This window comes from Eutrigla gurnardus, assembly GCF_963514095.1.
Source record: "Eutrigla gurnardus genome assembly, chromosome: 20".
NCBI classification, from domain to species: domain Eukaryota; kingdom Metazoa; phylum Chordata; class Actinopteri; order Perciformes; family Triglidae; genus Eutrigla; species Eutrigla gurnardus.
In genome coordinates, this window is record NC_139931.1 from 2,820,783 (window position 1) to 2,836,438 (window position 15,656).

Here is a 15,656-nt window from a genome sequence, read left to right on the forward strand (position 1 = left end):
TAAAATGTTTTATTTTACTTATTATTATGTATTAATATATATTGTATATTAATATATATTAATTATTTTGACCTTATACACAGCTAACTGTACAATGCCTCCACCTCTGCCATCTCTGCTCCAGAACCTGCAAAACTTTCCATTCATCTATTCTCCTCCCTCAAAGAAATAACCACATCGGACCTATCCACCATACTCACTGGCATGAAAACTTCAACCTGTATCCTGGACCCCCTTGCCTCCACCCTATGGCCTGTGTCCCCTCACTCTCCCCCTGATCACCCTGGTATTAAACTCTCTGTCCACTGGCCTCTTCCCCCCCACCCTCAAACTCGCTGCTGTCACCCCCCTGCTAAAAAACCCGGACTTAACCATGAAACCCTCAACAATTTCCGACCCATCTCCAATCCCCCCTTCCTTTCAGAAATATTAGAAAGAGTAGTTGCCTCCCAGATAAAATCTCACCTTGACCACAATAACCTCTACAAACCTTTCAATCCGGCTTCTGCTCCAGACACAGGCCACCAATGACATTCCCCTTTACCTCAGTGCTGCCTTCGACACCATCAACCACTCCATCCTCATCTCCTGCCTCCAGTCCTCACTTGGCATCACTGGCATTGCTCTCACCTGGTTCAAATCGTCTCTGACAGACACCAATTTCCATCAACAACTGCAATAATAATTAATATTTTCATTTTATTTGTATTTATTATTTTACTTGTTTTTATTTTACTCGCGCGCCCCCCCCCAAAAGACAGAAGTTAATATATACATATCGTAAAAAAAAAATACAAATCCCACAATTCCTTTCTGCACCGGACGCATTGTGACGTGGTGACGCGGTAGGGGGCGGGGCGTGCATACTTGTGCTGCCCGTACTGTATTTTCGCGTATATTCTTTATTTATTTGATTCCCTCCCTCCGCGGCGGAACGCCTCCAGTCACCTGTGTGATGTAATCAATGCGGGGGGTTAAACATGTCACAGGGGGCCAAACGGATCACAACACTCAACCCAGAATCACGCACCGCACCGCAGCCAGGGCGCCGCACAATAGACGCGGAGAACAATAGCCGCGCGCTCATCTTTATCCACAATAACTGATTGATTTTAACGCGCCGATCAGCGGGGGTCTAGTTCCCGCGGATGGTTATATATCCGCGAGTTAAAAGCACCACGCAGCCGTTAGAATGAGCCGCTCCGTGTGTTTTGAAGCCCCCCGGGAAGAAGAGGAGAGGAACACGTTGTAACGTGCTGAGCGGAGGGGAGAGAGAGGTAGACTTACACCGGGGAGATAGAGAGAGAGAGAGGGAGAGACAGGGAGAGGGGGGGCACGACTCAGTCAGCAGCACTGCGCCCTTCACTTGATCGATATCGATCCGTTTGGAAGAGATCCACAGCAGGTCCGTTAGTTTGGGGCTAGCTCGGGAGCTAGCACCGGAGGCTACACGATGGGACGCGTGTGAAGCAGCCCGGGAGCGAGTCACGGCAGCCCGGCGGGGGGAGGCACAAGGAAGCGGACGGCTAGCTGCGCTCACCCGAAGCTAACGCTGGCTAACTGTTGGCTAATATCATTTCTAATGAGCGACCCAGGAGCATGCGACCTGATACGAGGAGGTGAGTTGCCGCGGGTGTGTGTCTTTACTAGCAGCCATGTTGTTTTATCCACCTCCGCGCGGCGGGTTTGTTGTGAGCGAGGCGGGGAGATAATGAAAGAGGAAGCGGACTGCAGCGCAGCTAGCCTGCTAACACGCTAGCAAGCGTAACATAGGAACAGACCACGGGGGGATGGGGAGGACTGTGTCATCTCTCAGACGTGATATCCAACTAACAACACGCCCGGCGCGTGGACCCGTCCGCAGGTGTTGATGGTTCAGCCCGCAGTGACGACATGTAGGTGACTATAACGCGCTAGGTGTTAGCGGTTAGCAGCTAATCTCACAAGTGGTGCCAGATGCGCATCTTCATTATTCCTGGCTGCTAACTTCTGTTAGCTAGCTCCATGGTGAAAAGATAAACATCCTCAGTGTTCACGAGGACACACACAAACAGCGGTATGGATGTATGGGGGATTTTGAATGTTGCAAATAAGAAGCTGGAACACCAAACAACTAATACATTACAACCACTGTGTAGCATTACAACCGCAGCACCAGTATGTCCTGTTACTGTGTAGCATTACAACTGCAGCACCAGTATGTCCTGTTACTGTGTAGCATTACAACCGCAGCACCAATATGTCCTGTTACTGTGTAGCATTACAACTGCAGCACCAGTATGTCCTGTTACTGTGTAGCATTACAACCAAATCACCAGTCTGTCCTGTTACTGTGTAGCATCACAACCACATCACCAGTCTGTCATGTTACTGTGTAGCATTTCACCCACATCACCAGTCTGTCCTTGTTACTGTGTAGCATTACAACCACAACACCAGTCTGTCCTGTTACTGTGTAGCATTACATCCACATCACCAGTCTGTCATGTTAATGTGTAGCATTTCACCCACATCACCAGTCTGTCCTCGTTACTGTGTAGCATTACACGCACAGCACCAGTCCGTCCTGTTACTGTGTAGCATTTAAACCGCAGCACCAGTCTATCTTTGTTGTTACTGTGTAGCATTACAACCACAGCACCAGTCTGTCCTGTTAGTGTGTAGCATTACAACCACAGCACCAGTCTGTCCTGTTACTGTGTAGCATTACAACCACAGCACCAGTCTGTCCTGTTACTGTGTAGCATTTAAACTGCAGCACCAGTCTGTCCTTGTTGCTACTGTGTAGCATTACAACCGCAGCACCAGTCTGTCCTTGTTGTTACTGTGTAGCATTACAACCACAGCACCAGTCTGTCCTGTTACTGTGTAGCATTACAACCACAGCACCAGTCTGTCCTGTTACTGTGTAGCATTTAAACTGCAGCACCAGTCTGTCCTTGTTGCTACTGTGTAGCATTACAACCGCAGCACCAGTCTGTCCTTGTTGTTACTGTGTAGCATTACAACCACAGCAACAGCACCAGTCTGTCCTCGTTGTTATTGTGTAGCATTACAACTGCAGCACCAGTCTGTCCTGTTACTGTGTAGCATTACAACGACGGCACCAGTCTGTCCTGTTACTGTGTAGCATTACACATGATCACATGATCAGAAGAAACGGTGATCTTCAACACAGTAGAACATCAACACCAGGATGAAGTCCTGATGGTTCCCGTGGCCTTGGTTGTGTATTGATGTTAATATCTTTTTACACGACATTGCTATGTTAACACTGACATCACTATTAACATGGCTGACATCACTATTACCAGGCTGGTGTCATTATTAACACTGCTGACATCACTATCAACACTGCTGACGTCACTATTAACGTGCTGACATCACTATCAACGTGCTGACATCACTATCAACACTGTGCCATCACTATTAACATGGTTGACATCACTATTAATTACGCTGACGTCACTATTAACACACTGGCGTCACTATCAAAACGGCTGACATCACTATCAGCATGCTGACGTCACTATTTCCACTGCTGACGTCACTGTCAACACGACTGACATCACTATTAACATGCTGAGGTCACTATTCACACGCTGACGTCACTATTACCACGCTGACATCACTATTACCACAGCTGACGTGACTATTAAACATGGACGTCATAATTAACATGGCTGACATCACTATTAACACCAACGTCTCTATCAAAACGGCTGACATCACTATCAACATGTTGACGTCACTATTTCCACAGCTGATGTCACTATTGACATCAATGACATCACTATCAACACTGCTGACGTCACTATTAACACGCTGACGTCACTATTGACATCGATGACATCACTATCAACACTGCTGAAATCACTATTAACACGCTGACGTCACTATTGCCACGGCTGACGTCACTATTGCCACGGCTGAAGTCACTATTGCCACAGCTGACGTCACTATTGCCACGGCTGACATCACTATTAACACGCTGACGTCACTATTAACACGCTGACATCACTATCTCTTGTATAGACATAAATTAACCTGTAAAAGATTTTTGTCACCGATTCAAAGCTGATTGGTCGGTACGTTGGCGCCCGCTGTGTCTGTGTGTGTGAGACGGCATGAGAGAGGGGGAATATTAAGTGACCAGTAACATACAATGTTTCATATCACCATTGTCCTGCCAAAATAATAGCAATTCACAATGTTATCCTAGCTAACATTAGCACAGCAGCTAGCATTAGCACGCCTGCAGTAAAGGGTCTAAATAATGTAACTTAACCCCTAATAGAACTCTTAAATGAAGCATGGCAAACTTCACCAACGTGTTTATGAGATTTATTTGGCTCGTTGGATATACGTTGTTGGAGAGAACTGTTTACTGTGATAACTGTCTTGGTTAGTTTAGCATATTTACTAGCATTAGCCAACAACTCCTCACCAACATATTTAGTCACCACAACACTGTGAGACATGTATTAGTATGTCCGACACCTGAGTTTGCATTTTAAACATGTTTTTGAAACTCTGAAACCATATCTGTTAAACTGTGGAGTTCAGGCAACAATTCAATTCTACGCCATTGACTCCTGTCTGTCTGTCTCTCTGTCTGCCTGTCTCCAGCTGACTTGTTCGGGGATGTCGGGCAGTAAGGCGCTGGGCGGGGGGGCTGGCGGGGGGGCGAGGCGAAGGCGGACGCGGTGCCGGCGCTGCCAGGCCTGCATGAGGACCGAGTGTGGAGAGTGTCACTTCTGTAAGGACATGAAGAAGTTCGGAGGGCCTGGCCGGATGAAGCAGTCCTGCCTCCTGAGACAGTGCACGGCGGTGAGACACACACACACACACACACACACACACACACACACACACACACACACACACACACACACACACACACACACACACACACACACACACACACACTTTTTTCCAGGACTCTCCTGGGGGCTTAGAGACCCAGACCCTGACCCCCCCCCAGTAGTGAACACATGACAGCAGGTTCTGATTGGTCCCCGTGGCTTTGCTATAAAGGCAGAAACTACATTTCCTCAAGTACAAGTTTAGATCAAAGTTTATTGATTGATTGCTCGATGAATTTACGAGCAGCCAGCCGTTTCTAAAGTGTAAACTTCTGCTCTGCGGCCTGCAGAATGAACGTGATGAAGACATGAATCATAATCATGTGTGTTACTCTAAAATCAACAGACGCTTTGTTGTTCTTCATCATGGCGATGCAGAGATCCAAACGGATGTTTCACAGAGAGATGAATGTAGAAGTGAGGACCGGACAGAATGTTCTCTGGCTGCAGAACCAGCTCACCGGTCCTCACGATACCAGAGCAGGGACACGCACACACACACGCACACACAATGACATGTTGGTGCACACACAATTAAATCGAGATTACTTTCTATTATATTTTTTCTCTGTCGATTCTTCAAATAGCATCAGTAGAGAGCCGGAGCCCAGCAGGCAACGATGCTGGGTTTCCATGGCAACCACAGATGGTTGCTGGCACTGTGAGTGAGAGAGTTGGCTTTGATCCATCGCCGTGGAGATGCTTTAAGGCGCGCACACACACACACACACACACACATACACACACACAAACACTGAGCCAGCTCATCTGCATATTATTGCTTTATTTGTTCAACTGTTTATTATTTTTGGTTATGGGGGAGGAGGGGAGGAGGAATGCAAGAGCAGAGGATGGATGCTCCTCTTGCTCCTCTGGTGGCTCCTCAGATCAGGAGGAGCTTCTGATAATAAAGTGATTATTGACGGCTGACATCACTGATCTGAACACAGAAATGAGATTTAAATCAGTGTAGCAGAACAGTCAGAGTGGTGGCCATCTTTATGTGTACCATTGCCATACTGATGATGTCACTCGACTCACTACTTTGTTCACAAGAGACGTTAAAGCTGTGGAGCTAGCACGCTAGCTGGCTAATTAATGGACAACACGCTAGTTAGCTAGCTAGCTAAAGCTAAACTCTATGCGCCTGTCTCCCTACCCGCCTGTCTCCCTACCCGCCTGTCTCCCTACCCGTCTGTGTCCCTACCCGCCTGTCTCCCTACCCGTCTGTGTCCCTACCTGCTTGTCTCACCTGTCCTTGTCTCCCTACCCGTCTCTCTCCCTACCCATCTGTCTCCCTTGCCTGTCTCACCTGTCCTTGTCTCCCTACCCGCCTGTCTCCCTACCCGCCTGTCTACCTACCCGCCTGTCCACCTACCTGCCTGTCTAAATACCTGCCTGTCTCACCTGTTCTTGTCTCCCTGCTGCAGCCCGTCTTGCCCCACACGGCGGTGTGCTTTGCGTGCGGCGAGGCGGGGAAGGAGGACACGGTGGACTCTGAGGAGGAAAAGTTCAGCCTTTCTCTTATGGAATGTACCATCTGTAATGAGATCATCCACCCCAGCTGCCTCAAGGTCAGTAATCGCTCATCAATACCTGCTGTCTGTCTGTTCGTGGGTACATCCTGTTACCTGGTGAGTACCAAAATAAAAGCCCAGTGATGACAAAGTGTGTCTGTGCCTCCAGATGGGGAAAGCTGAAGGAATCATCAACGACGAGATCCCAAACTGCTGGGAGTGTCCCAAGTGCCACAAGGAGGGCAAAACCAGTAAGGTAAGAGTCCCACCAGCTGGTCTCAGACCAGTCTATGCCCTGGTCCAGTCTGGGTTCATGGTTCACCCCGAAGTAAACCTGTCTGTGTGTCCAGGACCCGGCCGACGGCTCGGGGAAACGGCGGCTGGATAACGGCGAGGTGGGCCGCTGGAAGCTCACTGATGACCCGCCTCCTAAGAAGAAAGCACCACCCTCCCTGGAGGAGGGGGGGAGGACGGAGGGGGGGCACAAAAGGAAGAAGGAGAAGGAGCTGCCTCAGGACAGCGGGACCAAGAAGAAGGTGGAGTGTTAAACCAGTGTCTAACCCTAACCAATCAGCTGAGAGCTTCAACCGCTTCATTAGTAATCTGTTCTCTCTAACTTCCTCCTCCACCACCTCCTCCCATCTCCTTCCTCCCTCCTTCCTCCTCCTCCTCCTCCTCCTCCATCATTATCATCTCCCTCCTCCCCCCTTCTCCTCCTGCTCTCCCTCCATCTCCCTCCTCCTCTACCTCCTCCATCTCCCCCCTCTGGTTTATGCATAGAAACACAAACTAACTAGAGAAATGTTGAACCTGAACGCAGCATCTCCTTGTTTTCCTAAACGTTTGAAGCCAAAATCATAATTAATCATAATAAATGTGACTGTCTCTCCTTCCTGTCTCTCTCTCAGATGAAGGGCGCCCATGAAAAACGCCTCAAAAAGGCAGGAAGCATTTATTATCATTATTCTTATTATCAAATTATATTATATATTATTATCATATAATATTATATTTGTCATTATCATATCTTATTATTTTATTTTTATTATATAATATTTTTATTATTATTACCATATTATTACCATATTATTACCATATTATTATCCTATATTATTATTATTATTATTTCGTCCTGATCCAACTGTTTGATTCTCCCCATCAGAAACCCAAACAGGAGGCGGTGGAGTCAAATGGTCCCCCCTCCTCAGCTGCTGGAGGAGCAGGAGGCCTCCAGGGCTCGTCCTCATCCCAGCCTGGGGGAGGAGGGGGAGGTGTAGGGGGGCCATCGAGTGCAGACCAGCGCTCCCATCACAGAGAGAAGCTGGAGCGCTTTAAGAGGATGTGTCTGCTGGAGCGCCGGCCCGAGTCGTCGTCCTCCTCCTCCTCCAGCTCTGAGTCCGACTCCGAGTCCGACTCTGATGACTCCCTCAGGGGGGAGCAGGCAGGAGGGGGCTCCTCGCCGTCGTCCTCCTCTCCCGCCCCGCCTCCTCCCGTCGTCTACGGCAACAGCGGCGGCGGGCGGGCGGAGCGGGAGAGGAGTCGCAGTGAGCGGGAGAGGGAGAGGGAGAGGGAGAGGGAGCGGCGCCTGGCTGAGCTGGGCTTCAGCGCCAGCGAGGAGTCGGAGGGCGAGGGAGGGAGGGGGGAGGAGGAGGAGGAGGTGCGGGAGGAGGAGCAAGCAGGGGGGGAGAAGGCTCGGCGGAGAGGGGGTGGAGGAGAGGTGGGTCTTCCTCCACGAGGACGCAAAGGAGGACTGCTGGACGGAGAGGAGGAGGACACGCCCACCTCTGACAGGACCAGGAAAAACTCCACCTCCCTCCCCCCGCCCTCACCCCTCTCCTCCAATCAGATCCCTCCGTCCTCGCAGCACGACAGCTTCACGGGGAAGCAGCGCAGCAACGGGCAGGAGGCACGCAACGGGCGGACACGAGGAGGGACGGGAGGGGGGAGGGAGGGAGGGGAGAAGGAGAACGCCAGCGGCGTTCTGACCAATCACAGACATGGTGGGGGAGGAGGGGGCGGGGCCAAAGGCAGCGGCAGCCGCGGCAATAAGATCCGTAGCAACAATAAGAACCAAATGTCCAGGAACAACATCACCTCTTCCTCCATCCCCACCTCTAACGGGGGAGGAGGGGGGGGAGGAGGCCTCATGATGTCAGCCATGGCGGCGTCACCCTGCTCGCACCCGTCCCGCCTCAACCCACGCTCTCAGATAATGAAGCGCAGCCCGCCCGCCGTGCCCTCGCCGCCCCGGCCCGTCCAGATGGAGAGACACCTGGTGCGCCCCCCACCCACCTGCCCCGAGCCCAGCTGTCTGCCGCTGGACTCTGGCTCCGCCCACATCATGACACGGGACGTGTGGCTCCGAGTCTTCACCCACCTGAGCCAGAGAGAGCTGTGTGTCTGCATGAGGGTGTGTCGCACCTGGAGCCGCTGGTGAGTGACATCACTCTGACGTCATTGGACCTGAGACCCCCTGAGGTCTCTCTCCTGGTAGGACAGGGTCTCAGGTCTCTCATCTCATGTCTCTTTCCTGGTAGTACAGGGTCTCAGGTCTCTCATCTCAGGTCTCTTTCCTGGTAGGACAGGGTCTCAGGTCTCTCTCCTGGTAGGACAGGGTCTCAGGTCTCTCTCCACTCAGGTCTCTTTTCTGGTAGGACAGGGTCTCAGGTCTCTCTCCACTCAGGTCTCTTTTCTGGTAGGACAGGGTCTCAGGTCTTTCTCCTGGTAGGACAGGGTCCCAGGTCTCTCTCCTGGTAGAACAGGGTCTCGGTGTTGAGAGCTGGTGTTTGAGCAGCATGGAGTCGACACATGAAGTTAGAAGCAGATGAAAGCAGGACAGGAACCGCTCTGAGCTGGTCCTGGATCAGCAGAACTCCATTCAGAAAACAAGGCGTCTCTAATCAGAGACCAGATGATAAAATGTGACTCAGCATCTTTTCTGAGTCTGTCCGAGCGTCTCCTGTAATCCATCAACACATGATCTACCAGAGACCACGTGTTGGAGCCTGGTTTTACTGGGTTTCTCTGGAACCACCACTTCACCTCAACCAGAGCTTTCTACACTTACTGTGTGGTCTTCCTGCTTTCAGCAGCTTTGCCTTATCAACTTCTCACATAACTTCATCTGGATTTATGATCATTTAGTTGGTTTCTGTCTCCCTGCTGCCGTACCACTCTCCGCCTGAACAGGTACTGATGGGCCAGGGGGGGTGCTGTTTTACAGTTTCCTTTGCCTAGACAGACATCAGATTAGTGCAAACATGGACATTTAAACTAGTAAAACTCTTTAGGAGTTCCCTGTTCTGCTCCGTCACTTCTCCTGATGTTTTAGTTGTTGCCATGGTAACGTTTCAGCGTCTCTATCTTGTTGGTATGGTGACATCACCACTGATGTCTCGTTTCCTCTCCAGGTGTTGTGATAAACGCTTGTGGACTCAGATCGACCTGAGCCGGCAGCGCTCCATCACCCCCTCCATGCTGAGTGGTATCATCCGCCGGCAGCCCGTCTCCCTCAACCTGGGCTGTACCAACATCTCCAAGAAGCAGCTCATGTGGCTCATCAACCGCCTGCAAGGTGCCGCCGACACTTCCTGTTTCCTCAGCACAAACACGGGCTTCCTTTCAGCCGCTCCACACGGCCTTCTCGTAATTTTCAGCTCCAGTCACATGATCAGAGGGTTGAACACCACTGCTAGTGGTGGCGCTTCCATGTAGGGCGCCTGGTTTGAAAGGTCAAAGGTTAAAACAAAGGTTCATTACTGAGAACGCGTCTATGTTTGGGAACTGGCTCTATCGCATATTTACATCCTCTAGAATCAGCTGATCATGTCTGTTGTGCCGTCCCTTCACTTCCTGTCCCTTCACTTCCTGTCCCCGCCAGAGTTTCAACTGTCCTCTGTGTCCCGTCCAGGTCTGTTGGAGCTGAATGTGTCGGGGTGTCCCTGGCCGGCGGTCTCGGCTCTGTGTCAGGCGGTCTGTCCCTGTCTCAAGCTGCTGGACCTCAGCAGGGTGGAGGACCTGAAGGACTCTCACCTGAGAGAGCTTCTGGCCCCCCCAGCTGACACCCGGACAGGTGAGAGACACGTCAGCTGACCTGATGGACAGGTTCTTAGTGAGGATCCACGTAAAGCACGTTGTAGTTGTCATGACTACTCATTATGCTTTTTTTATATATATATATAAATTATCATCTGTATAGTTCTACCTTGATATTGATGTAAAGAAACAACAGAATGAAGGTTAATAACATAAACAAGCTCTCATACCTGATCTCTGATTGGTCGATCAGCCCAGTTCACTAACTAGTCTCTGATTGACCGCCAGCTCACGGTGAGACCCGAGTGGGCCGCTTCCAGAATGTGACGGAGCTGCGGTTGGCCGGTTTGGACCTGACGGACACGTCGGGCCGTCTGCTGGTCCGGTACGTCCCTCACCTGAGCCGCTTGGACCTGAGTCAGTGTGGCAACATCACAGACCAGACGGTCCAGACCCTCACCTCGTCCATCTCCCCCCTGAGAGACAGCCTCACCCACGTCAATCTGGCAGGTGGGTTGGCTGGTACCTGTCTGTCCTCCCCGACTCTCCTGTCTGTCCTCCTTGACTCTCCTGTCTGTCTGTCCTCCCTGACTCTCCCTCCTGTCTGTCCTCGACACTCCTGCCTGCCTGTCCTCCCTGACTCTCCTGTCTGTCTGTCTTGCCTGACTGTCCTACCTGTCTGTCTTCCCTGATTGTCCTCCCTGTCTGTCCTCCCTGACTCTCCTGTCTGTCTGTCTTCCAGGTTGTCTCAAGGTGACGGACCAGTGTCTCCCGTTGCTGCGTCGGTCCTCGTCCCTGCAGACGGTGGACCTCCGGTCCTGCTCCCTCCTGTCCCCTGAGACGGGCCAGCTGCTCTCCTTCCCCCCCCACGCCTCGTCCTCTTCGTCCTCTTCCACTTCCTCGTCCTCCTCTTCTTCGGCCACCACCACGGTGGCTGCTTCGTCCTCCTCGTCCTCCTCATCCACGTCCGTCTCCTCCTCCTGTCCTCCTGAAGACAGAACGCTGCTAAAGAACAGCTAAAGTCCTCCGAGTCATGTGACACTGAGTCATTGGTCCAAATGCTCCGCCTCCTAAGACGACAGACAGGTGACATTTCTCCAGACACCACAGAAGAAGAGGAGGAGGATCATATTTTGGGAGTTGTCAGTTATAGTAAAATAGAAACCCTGAGCATGTACATATTTGTTCTCTGTACAATTTTGGGTGTGTGTATATATCTGTAGTTTACTGTAAATTACCTTTAACCTTTGAGACGTTCCCCCCCCAACACTCCCCCCCCAACCCCTATGACCAATCATCACGCCACCATCCACCTCACCGTTACTCGCTGCAGCACCACAGTGGAGATCAATGCTTCTCCTAATGGATCTAATAATCTCTATGGAGTCTGGTACAAGGTCGACCCCTCACACTACATGTTCACACACACACACACACACACACGAACACACGAACACACACACACCGCTCACTTGGAGCATTCCAATAAAGTTTATTCAAATCCAGATGCCCTCGACGAACAGCGAAGCTCCAACCAGCTGCTCAGTGTTAATGGATAGAAGTCACGTCTAGAAGGACAGTATTGATCGGTTAGTTGATCAGTGATCAGGCCGTTCCGATCACCATGAATGTACCCGGTAGTGTTAATGTGAACCAGTAAGACCAGTAAAACCAGGAAGACCAGTACGCTTCCAGCCAGGGGGAGCACATCGCTGCCGTGTTTACAGGCTCACTTCCTGTGGACCTCTTCGCTGCATCCACCCTTTAACAGCGCCGGCGTCCTCCTCTCGTCATGACGACGCCGCTGTGGGTTCCTCCACGTCCAAGCTTTAAACCCTGTTATATACTTGTTCTTAAGTATATATTAATAATTATATATTAATATATAATATTAATATTATATATAAATATTATATATTAGAATCCAGACAGGATGGTGTTTCACTGGAACTGGTGACTTTGTTAACTGGTGACCCTGCTAACTGGGGACTGTGTAAACTCGGTGACTGTGCTAACTGGTGACTGTGTTAACTGGTGACCCTGCTAACTGGTGACTGTGTAAACTGGTGACCCTGCTAACTGGTGACTGTGTAAACTGGTGACCCTGCTAACTGGTGACCCTGCTAACTGGTGACCCTGCTAACTGGTGACCCTGCTAACTGGTGACTGTGTAAACTGGTGACCGTGTTAACTGGTCACCCTGCTAACTGGTGACTTTGTTAACTTGGTGACCGTGTTAACTGGTGACGTTATTAACTTTTGACCGTGCTTACTGGTGACTTTGTTAACTCGGTGACCCTGCTAACTGGTGAACTTGTTAACTGTTGACCATGCTAACTGGTGACTGTGTTAACTCGGTGACCATATTAACTAGTGACTTTGTTAACTTGTGACCATGCTAACCGGTGACTGTGCTAACTCGGTGACTGTGCTAACTGGTGACTTTGTTAACTGGTGACCGTGTGAATTGTTCCTGAAGTCCACAGTTTAACGTCAAACTCAGTGTCGTAAGTTAGTTTAATGTGAACGACGTCTCTGGTATCACACAACGTACGTCACCAACACAGCCGTTAGCTCGGCTTGCTAGCTAGCTAATTTAGCTACATTCTGTCACTAACGTAACGTTAGAACAACGTGAGACTGATAAACGCTTAAAATGGGATCAAACTCTATTAGTCTCCCCGTTGACTGACGTACAGGTTTATTCTGAAGGAAGGTCCCGTTGGGGACACTGAGAGGGGCGGGGCTTAGCCTCTCTTCATCTGACAGTCCCCTGATAACACAGTCACTGGTTGAACCCAAACACCTACATCCTGGTGTTTGATCATCTACATATTGATCATGTATGTATTGATCATCTAGATATTAACGTTCATATCAGTTCCACTCCGTCGTTCTTCTGTTGACGTGTGACACGGTCGTCTGTTAAAGGGTCCATACAGGAAGTGATCAGGGTCCGTACAGGAAGTGATCAGGTCCGTTCCGTCTTCGTCCAAACGATGATTCATCAGAAAGACTTTAACGGTCTCCTCTTCAGTCACCGGATGCTAGCAGTTTCCCCCGCTTCCAGTGTTTGTGCTAAGCTAGGCTAACCACCCTGATCTCGTGTGTGTGTGTGTGTGTGTGTGTGTGTGTGTGTGTGTGTGTGTGTGTGTGTGTGTGTGTGTGTGTGTGTGTGTGTGTGTGTGTGTGTGTGTGTGTGTGTGTGTGTGTGTGTGTGTGTGTGTGTGTGTGTGTGTCAGTCATCCCGTCCGTGTCGATCAGCTCTGATCGGGTCCTATTATTAATCGTGTTTTCTCAGGAGTTCGTTGTTATTTATTTGCGCTCCAAACAAACATTCTTGTTCACGTGTTTCTGTTTGTTCAGATAACGCTGATCTGATTCTCATCTACGGAAGCCCATTGGTGCCAAATAACAACATTAGAAATAAAACAATCAACATGACGAGATCTTAAATCAATGATTCCCATCATGTTGATATTCTTTAATCAGTATTTGTATTGTTTTGGCTACAGTGGGCTCCCGTACTTTCCTCAGGGCCTTCGCTTATGAAAAACATCATCAACCACAAACTTATTTTCACGTTTTTTCATGAATGAAGCCCTGAACAGGAAACAGCTGAGATGATGTAACATGATGTGTGACCTGGCTGTCTGGCACTGTTTGTAATGTCATCGTAATATTAACGGCACGAAGCGGTTCTTGTGTTTTAGTTCTGATCTATGATGTTTATATCAGGAACTCTGGCAAGGCCCCCGGGGGGGGGGGGGGGGGGGCTCTTACATCATATTTCACATTGTTGCATTTTTCAATCAAACAGCCAAACACATCATGAACTCCATGTTCAATCGCAGACGAACCGCCTTGTGCTGGCTAGCATGTTGGTTAGCATGTTAGCTTATTATTAGCGAGCTGGTCCGCTTCAGTATTTGTTGTCGTTACCTCTGCTGCACTTTTGCTGAAAAACTATTTTAAATTAAGTTGAGAGAACCAGCAGGAAATCGGCAGTCTTCACAGGCTAGCTAGCAATAGCCAGAAAGCTAATAAAGCTATATATAATAATGGTATAAAGCTGAACTTAGCTGCCTAGCTTCTGTTACCTTGCTACAAACCTTGTCGGTTGGGAAAGTTTGTCCAGCTGCATCATTTACGAGCTAATTTATTACCAAGCTACAATGCTAATGAGCTACATAATACTATATTAGCAAGTTATGACAACAAGCTAGAACTACCTTATTCTGTGTCAGCGTCTTAGCTGCATGTTAGCATCACAGTTACGCATTAGCTCGCTGGTTTTATTGGTCAACTCTGCAGTGAAAATTAACATCAGAGAACAAAACAGTTTAACAGAACAAATACAATTTAAAAAGAGCGGGAAAAAGTTTTTTTTTTTTTTTTACCAATCTTTGTTAGCTTGTTAGCTCATTAGCATGATGTAACCCAACAATCAGCGGGCGTTATTAGTGAAACAGAGAGTCACATTCATCGTGTTTAATTGTTACGTATTCGGATCTGTGGTAATCTGGATATTTGGGTCGAAATCTGAGAATAATCAGACAAAGTGTTTGTATTTAAAGTGCAGTGGAGGTAAAACTCCTGGAGTACGAGTTCCACTTTAATTTGCCATAAACGCCGTGTTGTGCCATGAATGCACCGCCAGACCTGAGGCCAGTTTTTCTATTTGATTTTGTATTCTGTTGGGATTTAGTTGTTTTTAACTGTAACTTGGGGATCAATGATGCATATCAGTGATTTATATCGGTGATGCACAGCTTCAAACTTCATACCTGCAGCTGTTATCCAATCAGAGGCCCAGACGTGTCACTTCCTCTCTGTTCTCTTATCTTAGTAAAAACCTCTTGTCTGTCGCTGTTTCAAAGATGCACTGGATCAATTTCATCATCATCTTCCTCTTCATCACCTTCTTTTTCATCGTCATCCTCACCTTTTGCCAAATGTAGTTTTTGTGGTGAAAGGAGGCGTTTTCTCCTGTTTTCTGTTCTTTTCTACGTTGGTCATGACTCTTCCGTTGTGTTGGTGAAACAATGAGGAAGAAAAGGTGTAAAGACACAAAAAGAGCAAGTCAAGGCAGCTACGTCTGAGTGAACACTGTAAACGACTAACGAATAAAGAAGCTGTGGCTTTCTTTTTACACGCTGGCTTGTTTTAATCTGAAAATCCACAGGAAGTCAGAGCACCCAGGTACTTGTACTCTATTTGTGATTAATCCTGATCAAAT

General features: G+C 49.0%; 1 protein-coding gene across 2 annotated transcripts; it reads left to right on the forward strand.

Annotated features, from left to right (window-relative positions):
* The first annotated feature begins 1,028 nt into the window (after window positions 1-1,028).
* Window positions 1,029-15,569, forward strand: fbxl19 (F-box and leucine rich repeat protein 19). 2 transcript variants are annotated; one of them, XM_084037816.1, is made up of 11 exons: window positions 1,029-1,619; window positions 4,630-4,830; window positions 6,296-6,439; window positions 6,552-6,638; window positions 6,733-6,918; window positions 7,291-7,323; window positions 7,545-8,815; window positions 9,793-9,956; window positions 10,293-10,454; window positions 10,706-10,927; window positions 11,160-15,569. In XM_084037816.1, the coding sequence occupies exons 2-11, from the start codon at window positions 4,645-4,647 to the stop codon at window positions 11,435-11,437; spliced, it is 2,733 nt and encodes a 910-aa protein (XP_083893942.1). In that variant the 5' UTR covers window positions 1,029-1,619; window positions 4,630-4,644; the 3' UTR covers window positions 11,438-15,569. The 2 variants fall into 2 exon arrangements, with proteins under 2 accessions (XP_083893942.1, XP_083893943.1); XM_084037817.1 differs by lacking the exon at window positions 1,029-1,619 and adding an exon at window positions 1,729-1,895.
* The last annotated feature ends 87 nt before the right edge of the window (window positions 15,570-15,656 follow it).